At 53.0% G+C, this 23524-nt stretch overlaps 4 protein-coding genes across 4 annotated transcripts in view; 2 read left to right on the plus strand and 2 right to left on the minus strand.

Moving 5' to 3' along the window:
• Nucleotides 1-23524, plus strand: part of SUGP1 (SURP and G-patch domain containing 1) — a 273381-nt gene that overhangs the window by 14280 nt on the left and 235577 nt on the right. The gene's annotated exons all lie outside the window — the stretch shown is intronic.
• YJEFN3 (YjeF N-terminal domain containing 3) overlaps nucleotides 1-23524 on the minus strand; it is a 49453-nt gene that overhangs the window by 9757 nt on the left and 16172 nt on the right. The gene's annotated exons all lie outside the window — the stretch shown is intronic.
• Nucleotides 197-13906, minus strand: NDUFA13 (NADH:ubiquinone oxidoreductase subunit A13). Its single transcript, XM_050769862.1, is given in 6 exon segments — nucleotides 197-388; nucleotides 627-696; nucleotides 1049-1120; nucleotides 2148-2226; nucleotides 13563-13863; nucleotides 13865-13906. Coding segments are annotated over 6 exon segments (684 nt in total). The 3' UTR covers nucleotides 197-268.
• TSSK6 (testis specific serine kinase 6) lies at nucleotides 14222-15677 on the plus strand. The gene has a single exon (XM_050769767.1). It carries the CDS (start codon nucleotides 14469-14471, stop codon nucleotides 15288-15290), a length of 822 nt encoding a protein of 273 aa, XP_050625724.1. The 5' UTR covers nucleotides 14222-14468; the 3' UTR covers nucleotides 15291-15677.

The raw sequence follows: 23524 nt of genomic DNA on the forward strand, positions 1-23524 counted from the left end.
TCAACAGGGAGGCAGGAGAGTCCGGGCATATCCGAGGCAGAGAGGAGGCTGGTGGTGGATCCAGGGGCAGCCCCTAGGTGTGTTTTGAGGCCACCCTGTATCGCATCTGTTCCGTCCCCATGCTACATGTGAGCTGGTGGTGCCTAGCTGGGCCCTCTCCTCCTTCTCTCCCCCAGTCCCCAGGAAAACAGGCAGGCCAGGTCTGCAGAGCATTTATTCCATCCCAGTGGGGAGGGGCAGGGATCCAGGTGGCCGGAGGGCACAGGGCCTAGGTATACCACATGAAGCCGTAGTTGGCATGGATAGTCTCCTCCGTGGTGCGCAGCCCATACAGCTCCCCGATCAAGGGGGGCACCCAGCGGGTTGTGTGGAACACAGACTCTCCCACCTGTGGGGACAGTGGGGTATGGGTAGAGGCACAGCCACCCACATACAGCCTGCTGGGACCCATCCCCCAGGACCAGTGGCCCCTATGCATGGCCAGGCGCTACAGCCTTCCCTCCTGGGACCCAGCACCCACCACCGCCTTGGTCCTGGGGTTTCTATAGAAAGCTGTGAGAGCTCCCCAACCCCAGGCCCTGTCTCTGCCGTGGCTGGCACCCCTGCCCTCCTAGCCGGGGACCCACCTTCCAGTCGGGCACGTCCTTCATGATGATGGCCTCCTCCTCCAGGTTCTCCCGAAGCATCTGCAAGGTCCTGTGGGGATGGGGCCGATGGTGGGGGTGGGGCCTCAGTGCCCTGAGAGGCCCCTGCCTAGGGCCCCTGGTGGCACCCCTTCAAGCCTCCCTCCGACCCTGTCTCCCTTTCCCCCGGCAAACTCCTAGCTTTTCTCCTGCCCCAGCCCCAGTGCTGCCTCCTCCTCCAGGAAGCCTTCCGTTTCACCCCCTTGGGTCTCCACTAAGTCTCCACGCCTCTCTGAGGATGCAGCTGACGGCACATGGCAATGGCCCCCATGGGCATTCTGGCCACCTTCGGGGATGCAGGTCAGGCCCTGCAGCCTGGGGCCTTCAGGCCAGTGACCTCCCGATCTTGGCCCCAGCAGTGCTACCTCCGGTCAGTTTCTGCCTGGAACAGTGGCATCAGCGCGATGCGGGCCTCGAAGTCCTCGATCTGTAGGCGCCTGTGAAAGCCCGAAACCCACACTCAGGTCAGACCAGGCTGGGTCAGGGGAGCATAGGCAGCACCAGCCTCGGGGGTCAGAGTGCTGCTGGGGGAAGAGGCAGGGAATGGGGAGCTGGGGGAATAGCTGGGGGGGGCGGGGCGGGAGGCAGGCAGCGAGCAGGGTGAGGGTCGTGGGCAGAGCCCACCAGGAGCCTGAGAGGAGGGCGTGTGCAGGTAGCTGCACGAGTGACTGCCCACAAGACTGCTGGCTTTCTACTTTCTTTGCAATTAAAAACTTTTTTATCCTAAAAATAACTCTGCCTGATGACTGCGATGAAGGAGGGGGTGGCCTTCATCACGGGGTTCTGGGCCTCACAAAACCATGTACCCTGTCTCTCAAAATAATCACAGTGTGTGAGGCTGGGGCAGGCGGGGCCACAATCCTTTCTTCTCCCTGCTTTCTGGCAGCTTCCAAGTTCCCTGCAATGACCCCCATCTTCCAGCCTTGCCTGGCCTGTGTCGGGTGGAGGGGGGTGTGGGGAAGCAGCGCCCAGCCTGTGACACAGGGAGAGGGGGGCGCCTGGCCCTAGTTCATCTGGCCCTGTGCGGCCACTGCCTGGTGTGGTCTGGTTTGAGCCTGGTCACCTCTGACAAAATTCTGCTTAGAAGGCCCAAGGCAGGCCCCCCACTCATATCCTGTCGCTAACCTGGATCCGTGGGTCCCAGCCCTCCTCACTAGACACATTTTTTTGCACGGGGCGGGGGGACAGGGTTTCGCTCTATTCCCCAGGCTGGTCTTGAACTCCTGGGCTCAAGCAATGCTCCAACCTTGGCCTCCCAAAGTGCTGGGATTACAGGCATGGAGACATCTGGAGGACAGAGCCTAGAAATGGAAGTGCTGGATCTGCACTTTTTGGGGCCTGAGATTGCACGCCCAAGTTCAAGGGGCCAGTTCACCCCTTGCCAGCACAGGCAACAGCAGAATGCTACAGGATCCTGACAACTGGCCAGGACGACTTTCAGACAACGCCCACCGGGGGCCTTACCTGCGCTCACGGTTCCACTTCATTATGCTCCAGTGCCCGTACAGCAGGGTTCCAATGCCTATGGCCAGCATGCTGTAGCCTGTGGAGAGAGGCGCTGCTCAGCGGGCCAGCCCCCACTCAGACACCCTCCTCCACAGCTCCCAGCGGCTGTTGTGGCTGTTCCAGGCGCTGCCCACTCTGCAGTCAAGGGACAACGGCAGCTTTTTTTCTCAGGAGTGAGGCTGCCTGGACTGTGACACCTCTGCCCCCGTGCCAGGGGTTTTCTGAAAGGTACACGCTGGGCATCGACCTCAGGAGGCCTGAAGATCTAGATGGTGGTTGCTGGGGGGCTCCGGCTCCATCATCTTCTAGAAGGCTGTTTGGACCCTGGGCAGCAGGCTGGCCCCCAAGTAGGAGGGTGACTCTGACAGTGTCCATGGTGGCTCCCGGCCACCTGGGCCACAGTTCCGCGTGCTGCCCTGCAGGGGCTGCACACAGCTGCCAGGGACAGGCAGTGCCTTGCGGGGGCTGCCCAGCCACCCCCTGGGCCCTAGGGGTGGCCGTGCTACCTCTTTTGCTCTGCAGGGTCAAGCCCCCTGCCCTGCACCCCAGGGAGGACAGAGGCTATCATGAATATTTACTGAGCACCAGTGGGGCCTTGCTCTAATCCTGACTGACAGGCTGGGGGCCCACTGGGGTCTTCAGGGAGGCCTGGGTTGCCTGGGGTCTGGCTCCCAGGCTCACCCTGCACCCTCCAGATCCTTCCAGCCCCAGTCTCTTCTCTGGAGAGGCTTCACGCTTGCGGGGACGAATGACAAGATCAGGCAGGCCGGGCTCCAGTCAACACTCAGGAAACGACCAGCAGGTGGAAGGCAAGGCCATCTCCACGCCTCCAGGACACTGGGCCCTGCTCTACGCCTGCTCGGGCTACTCTGCGCCTGTCCTGTACTTCTGCTTTCAGCTCTGCTCCAGCATAGAGCTTGTGAGCTACCTCTGCTAGACCCAGAGACAAGTGAGAAACTGGCTCAAGTTTGCACCTGGTTATTTAACCTGTTAGAAGCCTAAGTCAGGGGTAAGACATTTCCATGCTACAGGTAATGAGGGTGTGCTGGGTCCGGGCTCAGAGGCACGTCTCTCGAGAGGCCCGGGATGCTCAGGGCCAGCTCCCAGCTCTCAGTCTCCTGTCCAGCACATGGGAGGTTTCATCAGCTGCCTTGTTCTTTTTTGTTTTCTTTGTTTTGGTTTTTAGTTTTGAGACAAGGTCTCACTCTGTCACCCAGGCTGGAGTGCAGGGGCGCGATCATGGCTCAATGCGGCCTCCAACTCCTGGGCTCAAGTGAGTTGGAGTACCCTCCCGAGTAACTGGGACCCCAGGTGTGTGCCACCATGTTCAGCTAACTAATTTTTTTAGAGATGGGGTCTCGCTATGTTGCCTAGGCTGGCAATATCTCGTTCTTTTCTTTTTTAAAAATTTATTTATTTTTGAGATGGAGTCTCACTCTGTCACCCAGGCTGGAGTGCAGTGGCATGATCTCGGCTCACTGCAACCTCTGCCTCTTGGGTTCAAGCGATTCTTCCGCCTCAGCCTCCTGAATAGCTGGGACTACAGGCGCCCGCCACTACGCCTGGCTAATTTTTGTATTTTTAGTAGAGACGGGGTTTCACCATATTGGCCAGGCTGGTCTCGAACTCCTGACCTCTCGTGATCCATCTGCCTTGGCCTCCCCAAGTGCTGTGATTACAGGCGTGAGCCACTGTACTGGGCATATCTTGTTCTTTTCTTTTTTTTCTTTTTTTTTTTTTTTTTTTTGAGATGGAGTCTTGCTCTGTCGCCCAGGCTGGAGTGCAGTGGCGCAGTCTCGGCTCACTGCAACCTCCGCCTCCCGGGTTCACGTCATTCTCCTGCCTCAGCCTCCCGAGTAGCTGAGACTACAGGCGCCCGCCACCTCGCCCGGCTAATTTTTTGTATATTTAGTAGAGAAGGGGTTTCACCGTGTTAGCCAGGATGGTCTCGATCTCCTGACCTCATGATCCGCCAGCCTTGGCCTCCCAAAGTGCTGGGATTACAGGCGTGAGCCGCCGCGCCCGGCCATCTCGTTCTTTTCAACGGCTACAGAGAACCCAGGGGACAGACCTGGGCTGCCCTAAGCCTTCTGGTGCAGAAAATGGACCCTTGGGGAGAACCTGCACCCTCACACCTGCGCACTCAAATGCAGTTCCATCTGCAAGATAAATTCCAAAAAAGAAAGAAATTCCAAAACTTATCCCGCAGCTGTGTGTACAAGACAGTGTGGCACTGGCATAGCACAGAGATGTATGAGATGACAGAAACAATGCAGGGCCTCTTGTATTTGCATGCAGCCTGTGCAGGGCTCTTCCTCCTCACTGACCACAGAGGGGTCAAGGCCCCAGGCCTCAGAGTCTATGTCTCAGGAACTGCTAGTCTGGTGGGGAACATGGTGAAGGGCATGCACAAAAGGGTGTGCAGACCATTCTTTTTCTTTTTGGTTTGGGAGACCGGGCCTCTCTCTGTTGTCCAGGCTGGAGTGCAGTGGTGGGATCAAATTTTTTCACCTGGGTGCAGCAGCTCACGCTTGTAATCCCAGCATTTTGGGAGGCTGAGGCGAGAGGACTGCTTGACTAGGAGTTTGCGACTAGCCTGTGAAACATAGTGAAACATTTACAAAATACATATTTTATTTTATTTTTTGAGACAAAGTCTCGCTCTGTAGCCCAGGCTAGAGTGCAGTGGTGCGATCTCAGCTCTCTGCAACCTCCGCCTCCCAAGTTCAAGTGATTCTCCTGCCTCAGCCTCCTGAACAGCTGGAATTACAGATGCGCACCACCGTGCCCAGCTAAATTTTTATATTTTTTAGTAGAGACGGGGTTTTACCATGTTGGCCAGGCTGGTCTTGAACTCCCGACCTCACGTAATCCACCTGCCTTGGCCTCCCAAAGTGCTAGGATTACAGGTTTGAGCCACCATGCCTGGCCCAAAATACATATTTTTAAATTAGCTAGATGTGGTGGCACATATCTGTGGTCCCACCTACTTTGGTAGCTGAGGCGGGAGTATCACTTAAGCCCAAGAAGTCAAGGCTGCAGTAGGCTGAGATGGCACCACTGTACTCCAGCCTAGGTGACAGAGAAAACTCTGTCTCAAAAAACAAAAAAAGAAAAAAGGAAAAACATATATTTTTTCATAGAAACAGGGTCTTGCTATGTTGCCCAGGCTGGTCTTGAACTCCTGGCCTCAAGCAATCCTGCCATCTCAGCCTCCCAGAGTGTTGGAACTACCAGTATGAGCCACTGCACCCGGCCTTGGCCATTCTTAGAGAAGACCAAAATAAATAAAAACACATCCTGTGTTCAAGAATTGGAGCACTTAGCACTGTGCAGATGGCAACGCTGTCCAAACTGATACAGATCCGAAATGCAATCCCCATCAGAATGCCAACCATTTCTTTTCCTGTTGCAGAAACTGACAAGCAGGTTGGGAAATTCATATGGAAATGCAAGGGACCAGAATAGCCAAAACAATTTTGAAAAAGAACAAAGTTGGAAGACTCACACTATATACTATTTCAAAACTTATCCCACAGCTGTGTGTACAAGACAGTGTGGCACTGGCATAGGACAGAGATGTTCATCAATGGAACAGAACTGAGAGTCCAGAAATAAACCCTCACATTTATGGTCAATTGATTTTGGACAAAGGTGCCAAGATAATTCAATGGGGGAGAAAACAGTCTTTTCAACAAATGGGATAACCAGACGGCCACATGCTAAAGAATGAGGATGCACTCCTTCCTTATCCCATCCACAAAAATTAACTCAAAAGGATCAAAGAACTAAGCGTAAGAGCTAAAACTATATACTCTTAGAAGAAAATGTAAAAGTCAGTCTCTGTGACCTCAAACTAGGTTCTTTTTTTTTTTTTTTTTTTTTTTGAGACAGAGTCTTGCTCTGTCCCCCTGGCTGGAGTGCAGTGGCGCGATCTCGGCTCACTGCAAGCTCCGCCTCCCGGGTTCCTGCCATTCTCCTGCCTCAGCCTCCCAAGTAGCTGGGACTACAGGCACCTGCCACCGCGCCTGGCTAATTTTTTGTATTTTTAGTAGAGACGGGGTTTCACCGTGGTCTCGATCTCCTGACCTTGTGATCCGCCCGCCTCGGCCTCCCAAAGTGCTGGAATTACAGGCGTGAGCCACCGCGCCCGGCCTCAAACTAGGTTTCTTAGACATGACACCAGAAGCACAAGTGACAAAAGGAAAAATACATAAATTGGACTTCATTGAAATTATTATTATTATTTATTATTTTTTTTTTTTGCGAGGGAGTCTCGCGCTATCGCCCAGGCTGGAGTGCAGTGGCCGGATCTCAGTTCACTGCAAGCTCCGCCTCCCGGGTTCACGCCATTCTCCTGCCTCAGCCTCCCAAGTAGCTGGGACTACAGGCGCCCGCCACCTCGCCCGGCTAGTTTTTTGTATTTTTTTAGTAGAGACGGGGTTTCACTGTGTTAGCCAGGATGGTCTCGATCTCCTGACCTCGTGATCCGCCCGTCTCGGCCTCCCAAAGTGCTGGGATTACAGGCTTGAGCCACCGCGCCCGGCCTGAAATTATTATTATACATATATTTTTGAGACGGAGTCTCACTCTGTTGTCCAGGCTGGAGTGCAGTGGCGTGATCTCAGCTCCCTGCAACCTCTGCCTCCTGGGTTCAAATGATTGTTCTGCCTCAGCCTCCCAAGTAGCTGGGACTACAGGCGCGAGCCACCACCCTCGGCTAATTTTTGTATTTTTAGTAGAGACGGGGTTTTGCCACATTGGCCAGGCTGGTCTCAAACTCCTGACCTCAAGTGATCTGCCTGCCTCAGCCTCCCAAAGTGCTGGGATTACCGGCGTGAGCCACCGTGCCCGGCCCAGACTTCAATGAAATTAAAAACTTTTGTGCTGTAAATGAAACTGTCAATTAGCTGAGAAGACAACATATAGACACATACTCTTACAACTCAATAATTCCATAATTTAAAAAACCCTACTAAGCCGGGCGTTAGCCAGGCACGGTGGCAGGTGCCTGTAGAAAACAAAACAAAACAAAAAAAACCCTATTAAAAATATATAAAGGATTTGAAAAGACATTTCTCCAAGACAGATATACAAATGGCCAATAAACACATGCAAAGGTGGTGGTTCACTCCTAGAATCTCAGCACTTTGGAGGCCGAGGCGGGAGGACAGCTTGAGCCCAGGAGTTTGACACCAGCCTGGGCAACATTGAGACCCCATCTCTTGAAAAAAATAATAAAAAATAAAAATAATAAAACACATGAAAAGATGTTCGACATCATCAGCCAGCAGTGAAATGCAAATCAACGATCAATGCCCAGAAAACTGAGCAAAAAAACCCCAAAAAGAATTTCTAAAAAACTCCACCATAATGAAATACAGTTTCACATGCACTAGGACGGTGGCTATGATCAAAAAAATGGAAAATAATCAGTGTTGTTGAGATGTGGAGAAATTGGGACTCTCATACATTGCAGGTGGAAACACAAAATGGTGTAGTCAATTTGGAAAACAATTCGGCAGTTCCTCAAAATGTTAAACACGAAGTTACCATAAGATCCAGTGGTTTGTCTCTTAAGGGAAAGTTCACATGGGAGAAATGAAAATCTATAGCCATATAAACACCTGTACAGCGAAAATCCTCATGGCAGCAGTACTCACATTATTCACAGCAGCTGAAGAGTAGGCAGACGACCCAAGTGCCCATCAAAAAACAAATGAAAACACAACACCTGGTGCATCCACACAATGGGTATTTTTTTTTTTTTTTTTTTTTTTTTTTGAGACGGAGTCTCGCTCTGTCACCCAGGCTGGAGTGCAGTGGCCGGATCTCAGCTCACTGCAAGCTCCGCCTCCCGGGTTCACGCCATTCTCCGGCCTCAGCCTCCCAAGTAGCTGGGACTACAGGCGCCCGCCACCTCGCCCGGCTAGTTTTTTTTTGTATTTCTTAATAGAGACGGGGTTTCACCGTGTTAGCCAGGATGGTCTCGATCTCCTGACCTCGTGATCCGCCCGTCTCGGCCTCCCAAAGTGCTGGGATTACAGGCTTGAGCCACCGCGCCCGGCCCACAATGGGTATTAATTAGCCAGAGACAAAAGGCCACACAGTCTATGGCTCCATTGATATGAAATGCCCAGAACAGGCAAATCCAGAGAGAAAGGAAGCAGATTAGTGTTTGCCAGGGGTGGGATGATTGCTAATAGGGAAGACAGGGTTTCTTTTGGGTGATGAAAGTGGTCTAAATTCTGATCATGGCAATGGCCACACAACTCTGTGAATATACTAAAAAATCAATATACTGGGCACACTTCATTATTATTATTATTATCATTGAGATGAAGTCTCGCTCTGTTGCCCAGGCTGGAGTGCAGAGGCAAGATCTTGGCTCACTGCAACCTCCACCTCCCAGATTCAAGCAATTTTCCTGCCTCACCCTCCCAAGTAGCTGGGATTACAGGTGTGCACCACCACGCCCGACTAACTTTTGTATTTTTAGTAGAGACAGGGTTTTGCCATGTTGGCCAGGTTGGTCTCCAACTCCTGAGCTCAGGTCCTCAAAGGGCTGAGATTACAGGCATGAGCCACCACTCCCAGCCATTACATTGGACAGACTTTAAATGGGCGAGTTGTATGGTATGGTATGGGAACCTCAATAAATATATTAAAGACACAAGATGAAAAGGAAAGGGCTGCCTGCTAGGCTCAGGAGGGAGTGGGGACAGGAGAACTGGGTGTGGGAGATAGTGGAGGAGGTGGGATGGAAGACATTTCAGGAGCGACATGGATTAAAAGGGGACTGAACCAGCCGGGCGCTGTGGCTCACGCCTGTAATCCCAGCACTTTGGGAGGCTGAGGCAGGCGGATCACGAGGTCAGGAAATTGAGACCATCCTGGCTAACACGGTGAAAACCCGTCTCTACTAAAACATACAAAAAATGAGCCGGGCGTAGTGGCGGGCACCTATAGTCCCAGCTACTCGGGAGGCTGAGGCAGGAGAATGGCGTAAACCCAGGAGGCGGAGCTTGCAGTGAGCCGAGATCGTGCCACCGCACTCCAGCCTGGGTGACAGAGACAGACTCTGTCTCAAAAAAAATAATAATAAGTAACAAAAAGCGGCCTGAGCCAGCCCATCATGTCCTGGGATGCTGGCAGTGAGTGAATGGCTGACCCAGGCAGACAGAGGGGAGTGGGTGCCAGGCTTGGGGTCACCAGGCCTTGGACAGGAGCAGAGAAGGTAGGTCTGGTGGGAGGGCCACTGTGGAACATAGCTCAGGAGAGGCAGGGGAAGAGGACAGAGGAGGGAGACGAGGAGGGGCCTGCGTACTAGCTCTTTTTCTGCAGAGCAGACTTCTTCTCAGAGAGGTCCTCCTGGCACATCCTGGCTTAAGTGGGCCCAGGTTATCCCAGGTCTCACCAACAACTAGAAATCCTGGCATGATGTGTTGCATCTCTTCAGCTCAGCTGTGAGGGCTTGGGGACAGGGCCCGGCACGATGTGCTCACTCAACAATGAAAGCAGGGCCATAAACAAAGAGCACACCAGCACAGGGGATCCTCCTCACTCCTCTGATGGGAAAGGCTGGGGTGGGGGTGTATGTGCTGTAACAAAAGTCCACACCATGAGGAGACACAACCCCAGGCAGTGGTATTCAGGGCAGTATCTGGCACAGGGGGGTCACTGCTCTGTGGTGAACTGGGAGAGGACCAGGGTATTTATACAAAAATGAGATGCTGGAAGTGGGGAACTCAGGGAGCCTCCAGGGCTGGGGTCTTTCTGTGGCCTGGTCTGGCTGCAGGTCACACAGGTGCACATTTGGAAAGAAATCTTGTGCTGCACACCTGAAGGGGTGGGGTAGCCAGGGTTACACCTGAGAAGAAGGAGACTCAGCCAGGCGCAATGGCTCATGCCTGTAATACCAGCACTTTGGGGGGCTGAGGCAGGGGGAGCACCTGAGGTCAAGAGTTTGAGACCAGCCTGGCCTACATGGCGAAACCCTGTCTCTACTAAAAATACAAAAAAAAAAAAAAAAAATTAGGCCAGGCCCAGTGGCTCACACCTGTAATCTCAGCACTTCAGGAGACCAAGGCAGGCAGATCACCTGAGATCTGGAGTTCGAGGCCAGCCTGACCAACATGGAGAAACCCCATCTCTACTAAAAATACAAAAAATTAGCCGGGCATGGTGGCACATGCCTGTAATCCCAGTTACTCGGGAGGCTGAGACAGAAGAATCGCTTAAACCCAGAAGGCGGAGGCTGTGGTAAGCCGAGATTGCACAACTGCATTCTAGCCTGGGCAATAAGAGCAAAACTCCATCTCAAAAAAAAAAAAGTAGCCAGGCGTGGTGGCGTACACCTGTAATCCCAGCTACTAGGGAGGCCGAGGGAGGAGAATCGCTTGAACCTGGGAGGCAGAGGTTGCAGTGAGCTGAGATCGTGCCACTGCACTCCAGCCTGAGCAACAGAGCAAGACTTGGTCTAAAAAAAAAACACACAAAACAAACAAACAAACAAAAAACACCAGGCGTGGTGGGTCATGCCTGCAAAATGAGCACTTTGGGAGGCCAAGGTGGGTGGATCACCTGAGGTCAGGAGTTCGAGACCAGCCTGACCAATATGGTGAAACCCCGTTTCTACTAAAAATACAAAAATTAGTCGGGTGTAGTAGCGTCCAACTGTAGTCCCAGCTACTCAGGAGGCTGAGAAAGGAGAATTGCTTGAACCCAGGAGGTGGAGGTTGCAGTGAGCCAAGATCAGGCCACTGCACTCTAGCCTGGGGGACAGAATGAGACTGTCTCAAAAAAATAAAAATAAAAAAAGAAGAGAAAAGAAAAAAGAAAAAATGAGGAAACCCAGAATGCATTATATTCCTCCAATGTGTTCTGGGACAGAACTAATGGGCCGGATCTAGCCTGAAGCCTATTTTTGTTTTTTTTTAATTTTTGGTAGAGGTGGGGGTCTCACTATGTTGCCCCGGCTGGTCGCAAACTCCTGGGCTCAAGTCATCCTCTGGCCTCAACCTCCCAAAGTGTGGGGATTATAGGCATGAGACACCTGGCTCAGAGGCCGTCTGTTTTTGTATAGCCCCCAGGCTAAGAACACTTTCCGTTTGTAAATGGTTGTCTCAGTAACTGAAACTTTCTGGCCAGCCAAATCCAGAATACTTGTCATCTGTCCCTTTTATAGAAAAAGTCTGCCGGCCAGGCGCTGTGGCTCACGCCTGTAATCCCAGCACTTTGGGAGACCAAGGCGGGTGGATCATGAGGTCAGGAGATCGAGACCATCCTGGCTAACATGGGGAAACCCCGTCTCTACTAAAAATGCAAAAAATTAGCCGGGCGTGGCGGCAGGCGCCTGTAGGACCAGCTACTTGGGAGGCTGAGGCAGGAGAATGGCGTGAACCCGGGAGGCGGAGCTTGCAGTGAGCCGAGATCGTGCCACTGCACTCCAGCCTGGGCAACAGAGCGAGACTCCATCTCAAAAAAAAAAAAAAAGAAAAAGTCTGCCAATCTCAGTTCTTGGATACAAGAAAAACAAGAGGAGGCTGGCCACGGTGGCTCAAGCCTGTAATTCCAGCACTTTGGGAGGCTGAGGCTGGAGGATCACTTGAGCCCAGGAGTTTGAGACCAGCCTGGTCAACATAGCTGCACCCTTGTCTCTACAAAAAGTAGAAATAAAAAATTAAAAACTGCCGGGAGCCATGGCTCACGCCTGTAATCCCAGCACTTTGGGAGGCCAAGGCGGGCGGATCACCAGGTCAGGAGATTGAGACCATCCTGGCTCACACGATGAAACCCCATCTCTACTAAAAATACAAAAAATTAGCCAGGCGTGGTGGCGGGCACCTGTAGTCCCAGTTACTTGGGAGGCTGAGGCATGAACCCGGGAGGCGGAGCTTGCAGTGAACCGAGATCACGCCACTGCACTCCAGCCTGGGCAACAGACCGAGACTCCATCTTATAAAAAAAACAAAAACAAAAAAAGACAAAAAACCAAGAAGCAGCTGGGGAGGGCTTTTCACCTCACATTGACTTTTCTACTATCTGAATCATTACATTTTTAATTACTATGTTCATTTTTTGTATGTGTTAAAATTGAGGCATAATGTGCATAACATGTAATTTAAATGTAAAGTTTAATTTGTTAAGAGACATGCATTCTGCTGAGCCCGGTGGCTCATGCCTATAGTCCCATAGGCATGAAAACTTTGGAAAGCTGAGGTGGGTGGATCACTTGAGCCCAGGAGTTCAAGACCAGCCTGCGCAAGATGGCAAGACCCCATCTCTACAGAAAATACAGAAAGCTGGGCGCAGGCTTATAATCCCAGCTGCTTGGGAGGCTGAGGTGGGAAGATGGCTTGAGCCCAGGAGGCAGAGGTTGCCAAGAGATCACTCCAGCCTGGGCAACAGAACCATACCCTGTCTTTAAAAAAAAAAAAAAAAAAAAAGGAATGTATGTATTCACCCTTAAATTACGTTTAAAAGTTTGTATTTGTCCGTTAACCCTGGGGACTGAGTATGGGTGCCTTTCAAGTCTTTTTCATTTTTCTGTGTTGAGCCCCATAACAAAATTTAACGTGTTACTTAAAACATTTGAAAACTTTACGACGGGCATGGTGGCTCACGCCTGTAATCCTACCACTTTGGGAGGCCGAGGTGGGCCGATCATCTGAGGTTGGGAGTTGGAGACCACCCTGACCAACGTGGAGAAACCCCATCTCTACTAAAAATACAAAATTAGCCAGGCGTGGTGGCACATGCCTGTAATCCCAGCTACTCGGGAGGCTGAGGCAAGAGAATTGCTTGAACCCAGGAGGCAGAGGTTGCGGTGAGCCGAGATGGCGCCATTGCACTCCGGTCTGGGCAACAAGACCAAAACTCCGTCTCAAAAAAAAAATACATAAATGAAAACAATTTGAAAACTTTAAGAATACGGATTCCTGGGACACCATGGAGGCGGGGGCTGCCTGCAGGGAACCACTTTATAGAACATCTTGTAAATTCCCTCCAAGTTCCAGGTTGCGGCCTCAGCCTTGCCTTGGGGAGCCGTGGCCTCTTTTGGGCCTCAGTTTCCCCATCTGAGAAATCCAAGGGTGGCTGAGGGCCAGAGCGCAGACCATGCCTCAGTTTAACCCACTGTAAAATGTAAATAATTAGAGGGACCGATTTCCTGGGCTGTTACGAGAAGGAAGCGGAGCTGGAAAAGCGCTCAACAAACTGCAGCACTTGACGTTATTACAGAAGCTATGGAGGATTCTCGAGCTCAGCCTCCGGTCTCACCGCCAGGGAAACTGAGGCCCGCTTGTGTCCCCGGAACCCCGCCCCCGAGCCCCGAGTACCCACTCTGAGACCCCGGCCCAGAGTGATACTGACCCGACAGTCCTCGACGCGGCAAGTTTCGTTTGTAGTCGATGGGCCCATAGCCCCCCGGCGGGGGCATGTCCTGCTTCACCTTCGGCATCTCCATGCTGGCAGTATTCCACACTTCCGGTCCCAGGCGGAAGTGACATACTGCCACCGCCATGATGAGTGTGGCGGAAGCACTCGAGTTGGCCCGCCGCAGCCCTGGAAAGCCTCGGACACTAGTGTAACTACGCGACAGCGCAGGAAAGCTCCGGCGGCGGACCCTGGGTCGGAATACGCTGCCAGGCTGTAGCTGAGGAGTCTTTATTCCCTCTTTCTCCCAGACAGGGTGTGAATTGCCTTGGTTCTTGCATCAAAGGCCCTCGCGTTCGCCTTGCCTCTGGGGTGTTGCGCAGGCCAGTCAGAAACTCCGAGCGCCCGAGGGAGCCAGGGGCCCCAGTTAAGGCCCCTTTTCCCGTTTTCGCTCCGTCTAGGGACTCTACGGGAAGCCCAGGGCTCCACGTAGTCACGGGCTGGGTACGTGATGTTGGGGAGCAGCTGCTGCTCGAATTCGGACTCACCCCAATCCCCGGAACGGATGCTGCTCCCTGGTGGTGGTGGGTATCCCTTGCTAGTGGCCTCTCATCGGAAACTGACCATTCAAGGTGATTATGAGTCACAAAGCAGGGAGGCTAGGGTGGCCCCGGGGCGGGGTCCTGGACCCCCACCCTAAGGCGGAGTGACGCCCGTGGTCACTTCACAAGGCAAAAATTGTTACGGGGCAATAAAAGGCACAACAGCGGCCAATGCCTGGCAGTGGGCACATGGGGGTGCGGGGGTGTAGGTGCCAAGCGCCATGGCTTAGACCCGAGATTGGAGTCCGGCCGCCCCCCGACAGCAGCCGCCTCCTGCTCCCCGTGCGCCCCAGGCGCCACCATGTCGGGAGACAAACTTCTGAGCGAACTCGGGTATAAGCTGGGCCGCACAATTGGAGAGGGCAGCTACTCCAAGGTGAAGGTGGCCACATCCAAGAAGTACAAGGGTACCGTGGCCATCAAGGTGGTGGACCGGCGGCGAGCGCCCCCGGACTTCGTCAACAAGTTCCTGCCGCGAGAGCTGTCCATCCTGCGGGGCGTGCGACACCCGCACATCGTGCACGTCTTCGAGTTCATCGAGGTGTGCAACGGGAAACTGTACATCGTGATGGAAGCGGCTGCCACCGACCTGCTGCAAGCCGTGCAGCGCAACGGGCGCATCCCCGGAGTGCAGGCGCGCGACCTCTTCGCGCAGATCGCCGGCGCCGTGCGCTACTTGCACGATCACCACCTGGTGCACCGCGACCTCAAGTGCGAAAACGTGCTGCTGAGCCCGGACGAGCGCCGCGTCAAGCTCACCGACTTCGGGTTCGGCCGCCAGGCCCATGGCTACCCAGACCTGAGCACCACCTACTGCGGCTCAGCCGCCTACGCGTCACCCGAGGTGCTCCTGGGCATCCCCTACGACCCCAAGAAGTATGATGTGTGGAGCATGGGCGTCGTGCTCTACGTCATGGTCACCGGGTGCATGCCCTTCGACGACTCGGACATTGCCGGCCTGCCCCGGCGCCAGAAGCGCGGCGTGCTCTACCCCGAAGGCCTCGAGCTCTCCGAGCGCTGCAAGGCCCTGATCGCCGAGCTGCTGCAGTTCAGCCCGTCCGCCAGGCCCTCGGCGGGCCAGGTAGCGCGCAACTGCTGGCTGCGCACCGGGGACTCTGGCTAGAACCCGGGGTTCCAGCCATTCCTGCCCCCGAGGGCACTGGGCCAGCGCGGCGCACGCGCAAGAGGCGAGCTTAGCGGGAACATGCGAAGCTGCCGCGTGCTACTGCGCATGCGCCTTCTCCCTGCCGCTTCCCTCCCTTCCTTCCCACGGGGAAGTCGGCAGTTGCCCCTGTTCGGAATCCACGTCCTCCGCCATCCCGAGAGCTGGAGGCGCATGCGCATCCGTGATTTCCCAGACCAGGCCCCGAAAGAGGCGAGACCAGAGGGGACGGAAGCATTGCGCCTGCGCGGAACAAGCTCAGCCTCTGCGCGGAGGGCGTACCTTCCCAACCAACGATGGGTGCCGGGTTCCCGGTTGGAACCTGCAATAAACTCGCTGTTCCTCGCACCTGGCTCTAACGGTGGCCCCATTTGCAGACCAGTGGAGAAGGGATCGCTCCTTCCGGGGAAGGCGGGCGCGGGTACCCTATTTTAGTCAGGCTTGTTGAGGTTATTGCTCCAAGACCCAAAAGGGAGTCGGGAGGATTCGAACCTGGACCTTTTGGGCTCCCCAGTATGGGCCAGCTCGAAGGAGCTCTGTTGTTCGTGGGTCGTGATGGTGCTGTGATGATGGGTGGGGAAGCAAGTGGACCCCAGCGCCTCCCCGTCCACATCTTTTAAGGATGGAACAGCCAGGGGTGGGGCGAGGGTCACCTGTCTCCACGTAAAGTAGGAGTTTATAGAAAAGGAAACTGAGGCCCACATGGATGTCACTTGCCAAAAGACACAGCCAAGGGCTGGGCACGGTGGCTTACGCCTGTGACCCCAACACTTTGCGAGTCCGAGGCAGGCAGATCACTTGAGTTCAGGAATTCGAAAACAGCCTGGGCATCACAGCTGATACCTTATCTCTTGTTTTTTTGTTTTGTTTTGTTTTGTTTTGTTTTTTGAGACAGTCTCGCTCTGTCGCCCAGGCTGGAGTACAGTGGCACGATCTTGGCTCACTGCAACCTCCTCCTCCCGGGTTCAAGCGATTCTCTTACCTTAGCCTCCCAAGTAGCTGGGACTACAGGCACGTGCCCAAACACCCGGCTAATTTTTGTATTTTTAGTAGAGATGAGGTTTCACCATCTTGGCCAGACTAGTCTTGAACTCCTGACCTCCTGATCCACCTGCCTCGGCCTCTCAAAGTGTTGGGATTACAGGTCTGAGCCACTGCGCCCCCGACCCTGTCTCTAAAGAAAAAGAAAAAGTCCGGCGTGGTGGCTAACGCTTGTAATCCAAGGCGGGTGGATCACCTGAGGGCAGGAGTTCCAGACCAGCCTGGCCAACATAGTGAAACCTCATCTCTACTAAAACTACAAAAAAAAAAAAAAAATAGCTGGGCATGGGGCAGGCACCTGTAATCTCAGCTACTCAGAGGCTAAGGCAGAAGAATCGCTTGAACCCGGGAGGTGGAGGTTGCAGTGAGCCGAGATCATGCCACTGCACTCCACCCTGGGCAACAAGAGCAAAACTCCATCTCAAACAACAAACAAAAAAGACACAGCTGTGATTTTTTTTTTTTTTTTTAAACAGGGTCTCTCTTTGTTGCCCAGGCTGGAGTGGCACAATCTTGGCTCACTGCAGCCTCTACCCGGTTCAAACAATTCTCGTGCCTCTGCCTCCTGAGTAGCTGAGACTACAGGCGCAGGCCACCACGCCTGGCTAGTTTTTTGTATTTTTAGTAGAGACAGGGTTTCACCATGTTGGCCAGGCTGGTCTCAAACTCCTGACCTCAAGTGATCCACCTGCCTCGACCTCCCCAAAGTGCTGGAATTACAGGCATGAGCCAGTGCACCCGGCTCACAGCTGTGATTTGAACCCAGATCTAGCAATAGTGAGGTTGCGGGGGTAGGGGAAGATCTCCCCTGCTGTGGGTCCTTTTCCTCTCGTGAAGAGGGGGTGAGGGGGGGAGTCAGGGCAGGGCTGGGCAGGATTCAGCTGGACTCACTAGCTCATTCCCTTCTCTGTTAATTCATGTAATCATGCATTTCTTGAGCACCTACTGTCTGCCAGGCCCCAGAGCTCATGGCGAAGAGACTTGGGCCCATCCCTGTCGGAAACAAGACAATTGAAAAGTCAAGTAAAAGAAAAGAATGACGTGGAAATAAAACACTTGTAAGTTGTGCTAAATGCCAGGTAGAGCTGGGAGGTGTTCAAGGAGGGACTCTGGGTGGGGTGTGGTGGCTCACTCCTGTAATTCCAGAACTTTGGGAAGCTGAGGTGGGCGAATCGCTTGAGCCCAGGAGTTAAAGACCAATCTGGGCGACACAGCAAGATGGCCATCTGTACAAAAAATTTAAAAATTAGCCGGGCGTGGTGGCGTGTCTCAGCTACTTGGGTGAGGTGAGAGGATCGCTTGGGCCTGGGAGTTCAAGGCTGCAGTGAGCTATGATCATGCCACTGCACTCCAGCCTGGATCACAGAGTGAGACCCTGTCTCAGGAAAAAAAAAAAAGTAAAGGGACTCGGAAGCTAAGGGAAACAGTCCAGGTGTTCCCCAGGAAGAGGAGAGCTGGTGTGTTTGAGTAAGGCCAGTAAGCTTATTTGTCTGGGAGGGAGAGAGGGAGAGGAGACGGAGAGGTAAGGAGGAAATCGAGAGAGGACCCCACAGAGCCTGGGAGTGGCTCCCATTTAGGGTATATGGGGAAATGTATTAGGTCTATTAGGAAATCCTAATCCTGCCTACCTGCATATGAGCCCCACATAGCTGCTCCTCTGGTGGGTCTCCCCATGCCCAGCCCCTGCTCACTCAGTGTCAATGGCTTTCTGGTGCCCTAGGGATGCAGTGCCAGCTCTATCTTCATCCCTCCAAATAGGGTATGGCCCTGTCCCCTTCAGTTTTGCAGATGAGGAAACCGAGGCTAAAAGAGGGGCAGTGCCTAGCCTCCAGTTTTGGCTGGACCACATCAGAGTGGAGGTATAAAACCTAGCTCCTGAGGCCGGGCATGGTGGCTCATGCCTGTAATCCCAGCACTTTGGGAGGCGGATCACTTGAGGTCAGGACTTCGAGTCCAGACTGGCTAACATAGTAAAACCCCATCTCTACTAAAAATACAAAATTTAGCTGGGCATGGGTGGCTTGCACCTGTAGTCCTAGCTACTCGGGAGGCTGAGTCAGGAGAATCACTTGAACCTGGGAAGTGGAGGTTGCAGTGAGCCAAGATCCCACCAATGCACTCCAGCCTGGGCAACAGAGCAAGACTCTGCCTCAAAAAAGAAAAAGGAAAAGAAAAGAAAAGAGAAAGGAAAGAAAGGAAAGAAAGGAAAGGAAAGAAAAGAAAGAAAAGAAAGAAAAGAAAAAGAAAGAAAACCTAGCCCCCAGCCCCTCTGGTTTAGTCGAAGGGTGCCGCTCCTGATTGGGGCCATGCCTCAGACTCCCCACCTGGAAAATGGGGGCAAAACTCCATCCTTGGGGTAGTGGGCATGGCTTGGGAGTGGGCGTGGCTGGAGGACTGAGCCCAGGGCCTTCCCTAGGCTCCCACTGCATTTAGCTAAAACCCATGCCCTTGCCCCTGTCTTCCCACCCAGTCCCACCACACTGCCTTTTTTGTTCTTGATCTGCCATGCTGGCTCCTGTCTCTGAGGCTTTGCACACTCCTGGCACTTTTCCCCTCTTCAAGACTTGCCTAAAATGTCACCCCATGCCCTCTTCTCAAGGTGCTACAATATGTTTCTGTCTGGATAGTTCCTGCCACATCTCCAGGGCCCAGGGCATAGTGCATGCCCTCTACCAATGAATCTGTGGGAGCAGGGGCCAGGGTCTCTGCCTGCCATGTGGCCATAGACCCAAGGCTCAATTCAGAGAGGACGAGATGTTAGGGATGAGGCATCAGGGATGAGGGGAGTGTCCCATTTTCTCAGCTGGAGAAGCTATTTGAGACCATGACCCAGGATTGCTCCTTGGATCTGCCCCAACTGCACTGAGGAGCCTGTGCCCAATCCAGGGAAGCAGAGCCTCACGAGGGACCAAGAGCCAAGCCCAGGAGACAGCACCCCATAGGAATGTTTCTCAGGCCAAGTGAGAAATGCCTGTAGCAAGCCTGTGGCTCCAGCTACACAGTAGGCTGAGGTGGGAGGATCGCCTGAGCCCCAGTTTGAGGCTGCAGTGAGCTATGATTGTGCTTTGCACTCTAGCCTGGGCGAGAGTGAGCCTATCTCAAAAATAAAAAATAATTTTTATAAGCCAGGTGCGGTGGCTCACGCCTGTAATGCCAGCACTTTGGGAGGCCAAGGCTGGTGGATCACTTCAGGAGTTTGAGACCAGCCTGGCCAACATGGTGAAACCCCATCTCCACTAAAAATACAAAAATTAGCTGGGCATGGTGGTGGCGGCACCTGTAATCCCAGCTACTCAGGAGACTGAGGCAGGAGAATCGCTAGAACCTGGGAGGCGGAGGTTGCAATGAACCAAGATCATGCTACCGTACTCCAGCCTGGGGGACAGAACAAACCTGTCTCAAAAAAATCTATCATGGTCAGTACTGGGGTCTGGGACACCAGTCTAGACGTGTCACAGGTGGAGTGGGACAGGCTGGGGTTCAGTTTCTACCATGTCCTCTGCCAGCTCTGTGCCCATAAGACCAGGCACTTGGGAGCTGTGGGGGAGGTATCACCTCCCAGGCCGGAGGCAGGGATGCTTCAAAGACAAGAAACGGGGCCAGGTGTGGTGACGCACACCTGTAATCCCAGCACTTTGGGAGGCCAAGGTGAGAGGACTGCTTGAGTCCAGGACTTCAAGACCAGCCACGGGCAACATGGCAAAATCGTGTCTTTACAAAAAATATGAAAATTAGCTGGGCGTGGTGGTGCATGCCCATAGTCCCAGGTACTGAGGAGGCTGAGATGTGAGGATCACCTGAGCCTAGGAAGGTTGAGGCTGCAGTGAGCTGAGATCAAACCACTGCACTGCAGCCTGGGCAACAATGAGACCCTGCTGATGAGGCAAAGACGAGCAAATCCCACTGATATTTTTTTTTTTTGAGACGGAGTCATGGTCTGTTACCCAGGCTATACTGCAGTGGTGCAATCTTGGCTCACTGCAACCTCTGCTTCCTGGGTTCATGTGATTCTCCTGCCTCAGCCTCCCAAGTAGCTGGGATTACACGCACCCACCACCACATCTGGCCAATTTCTGTATTTTTAGTAGAGATGGGGGTTTCACCATGTTGGCCAGGCTGGTATCGAACTCCTGACCTCAGGTGATCCACTCACCTCAGCCTCCCCAGTCCCCACTGATTCTCATTCCTCTTTCCCAGCCCATGGGGTAAGTTGGCCACAAAGCTCCAGAGGAGAGGGGCTGTGGGGACTCCATCAGGCCCCAGCAGCAGGTGCACCCCGCCCTTTGCTTCTCTTATTAACAAAGGGTCATCCTCCATCTCCCTCTAACCTGCCTTGGAAGCTAGGACGAAACAATACAGAGAAGCCAGGGCAGAAGGGACAAAAGAAAAGTTCAGTTGACACATCATCCATTTATTATCCTTCAGAGTCTAAAACTTCCTCGTGATACAACGTATAGCCACCCATTCCAGCCTGCTTACTGGAACTTCTATTCCCATCTGGTGGCAAACATTTCTTTTTACATTTGTTTTACTATCAAAGATTTAGAGTCACAATAAATACAAGTGACAGCCTCCACCCCCGAAGAGCCCCCCCAATACCCTGCACTAGTGTAACCGTCTATTACACTTTAAGGATTATAAAATTGTTTGCTGTCCTTTTTTAAAAGCTCAGTCCAAGTTCTTTAGGTTAACGTCATCTGCAGCATAGCTCGGCATCAAAAACCCTATGGCAGAGCAGCAAGGATCATCCCTTCTGTGATGGCGACCCCTGCGATGAGAATATTTGTATAGAGAAGTCTTTCCCCTGCCTCTACATCCAATAGGAGAGTGGGAGCCACGGGGCCCAGTGGGGCTGCCACTGGGTCGCCCCATTCCCTCTGCCCTGAAGCTTTTGCTTCACCAAGGTCCGCGGAGTACAGGAAAGACCAGGAGCCACTAGCACTGTGGGCTGTTCCACCCTGAGAAGGGCTCTACAGACCTCATCAGAGAGATGGTTCTTGATGTCACCATAGAGTTCCTGGGATGAGGTCAAGACGGCCATAGCTGTGGGAGGCTCCAAGGGCACTTGGCCATTCCAAACCCTACCCCCCACCTCCACTACAACAGGCGAGGTGTGAACTCTGAGATCTCCCCAGCCCTGTCTACAGGGCAGCCGACAGAAGGAAGTTTCCAGGTGCTGTTGGAGGTTCATGTCACAGATAACAGGGGATAGTTACAATCAGTTGGGCTGGGGGCTCCCACATTCTGACGGCTTGCAGGAACCTGATCCTGGTAGGGCTCTCAAGAGAGACCAGGACCAGGCACTGGCCGGTTTTGAGGGTGTGCTTTGCTGCAGGTAGAACACCCTAAACATCAATCAATAGCTATCCTGATGAATCCAAACCCCACACCCAGAGAGGTACTTAATAATGCCTTCACCTGGAACATCATAAACGTCATCATACAACAACCCGCTTGGGGCTTATCATAGAGGTTATGCTGCAAGGAACTGAAAGGAAATAATGGGCTAGAGTGCTCGAGACAGCAGAAATGAAGCAAAGATTAAGGCATCTCACACTTTTGCCCCCTGAAATTATTAAAAAAAAAAAACTATATCACAGTATGTACGTTGTCCCTGATGGAATACTCCCTGGGGACCTGGGGCTGACCCTCTCCCTTTCAAGGGGCAGCAGTCCATAAGGACGGGTTGACAGTCATCAGCCCTGAAAGGACAGCTGGGCCAGGCTGGGAGAGGTCAGGAGCTGGAGCTGGGGCTGGGGGCCGGCGGGTGCGGCTCGGATCTGGCCCCCTGGTCAGACCCAGCTGACCCAAGCTGCAGCACGCAGAGGTGACTTTGGCCTGGATGCCTGATCCCCAGCCACTGCATAGAACTGAGGCTGGTTCGCCGGGCAGGGCTTTCAGTGGGAAGAAGCCAGCCTGGGTGCTCCTTCCGGGAGGAGCTGGAAGATCTGGCCCCCGTCATGGAACAGAGAGGGCTAACAGCTCAGGGTCGTAGGAGACAGGTATTTATTTGCCAGGCACACAGAAAAATGCGAGGAATAGAAATGCTTGCATACTCTTGAATTTTTTTTTTTTTTTTTTTTTTTTTTTTTTTGGTGTAAAAAACACACCCTCCCCTCCCACCCCAAAAAACATCAAATTCCTTCCTTTTCCCCAAATCCCTGGATCTTGGAATGAAAGCCACCCTTCCCCACCCTGCCCTCACCTTCTTCAGCCCATCCAAGTTATGCACAAAAAAACAAAAATCAGTGAGAAATTTGGGGGTTTGCACAACAAAAAACTAGATAATATTTTCCAAAACTAGGTCTTCTATGGTGTATCAAAAAAGTTTCCTACAGACTGAGGATATTCACACGACAGGAGCCTGGGGGTTAAATGAGCCTTTATTAGAACGTTGTAGCAGTTGTGTTTGAAGGCGGCGGCCCTACAAAAAAAAATTTAAATTAAATCCCCTAACTGCATGGGTAGAAAAACCAGGGCTGGAGCTCAATTGAGACCGGTGGAACCCAGTCCTCACGGAGACACACGCATGTAAGTGGGCACAGGACGCCCTCGCAACAGCAAGAAGCCGGCCCAGCGTGAAGGAGACACAGAACGGCTTCTGCCTTTCCTCATGGAACCAGTTTTTAAAGAGTGGGACGGGAAAGAAACAAAAATGAAACTAAAAGCAGACCTGATCCTTTTAAAACATTTTTGTAGACTCTAAAGGGAGTTACAAAAAAAAAAAAAAAAAAAAGTCTGAAAGCAAATCCTGACAGCAACCCCGAGGTTTAAGGACAGGTTCTAAACTAGACCCAAACGGAAAACCTGAAGTCTGTGCGCAGCGGCTGGCCGCACACCTGGACGGCGCCTCCCGACCTCCACACACCTGTGCACGTTCACCTGCTAGGAACAAGGCCAGGGTGGCTTAAGATTGCGTCCATCGAAATGAATAGAAAAAAGGAAAGAATTTAATAAAATAAACCACAACAGAAAAACCCCGCAACAGTCCCCACTCCAGCTTCCTGCTCGGGGCTGCTGCCGACCGGATCCTCTCCTTCCTTCACGGGCAGCTTCTGGCCTTCACGGGCAGCTTCTGGAATCCCTGCTTCTCTGGCTGGGTCTGTTCCTCAGTTTGTTCTTCTAAGTCTGGGAGGTCCGGGGCGGGGGTCTCC

The sequence above is a fragment of the Macaca thibetana genome, chromosome 19 (genome assembly GCF_024542745.1).
Source record: "Macaca thibetana thibetana isolate TM-01 chromosome 19, ASM2454274v1, whole genome shotgun sequence".
Taxonomy (NCBI): domain Eukaryota; kingdom Metazoa; phylum Chordata; class Mammalia; order Primates; family Cercopithecidae; genus Macaca; species Macaca thibetana.

Coding starts and splice junctions, on each gene's coding strand:
- TSSK6 (XM_050769767.1), top strand. CDS start 14,469: ATGTCGGGAGACAAACTTCTGAGCGAACTCGGGTATAAGCTGGGCCGC.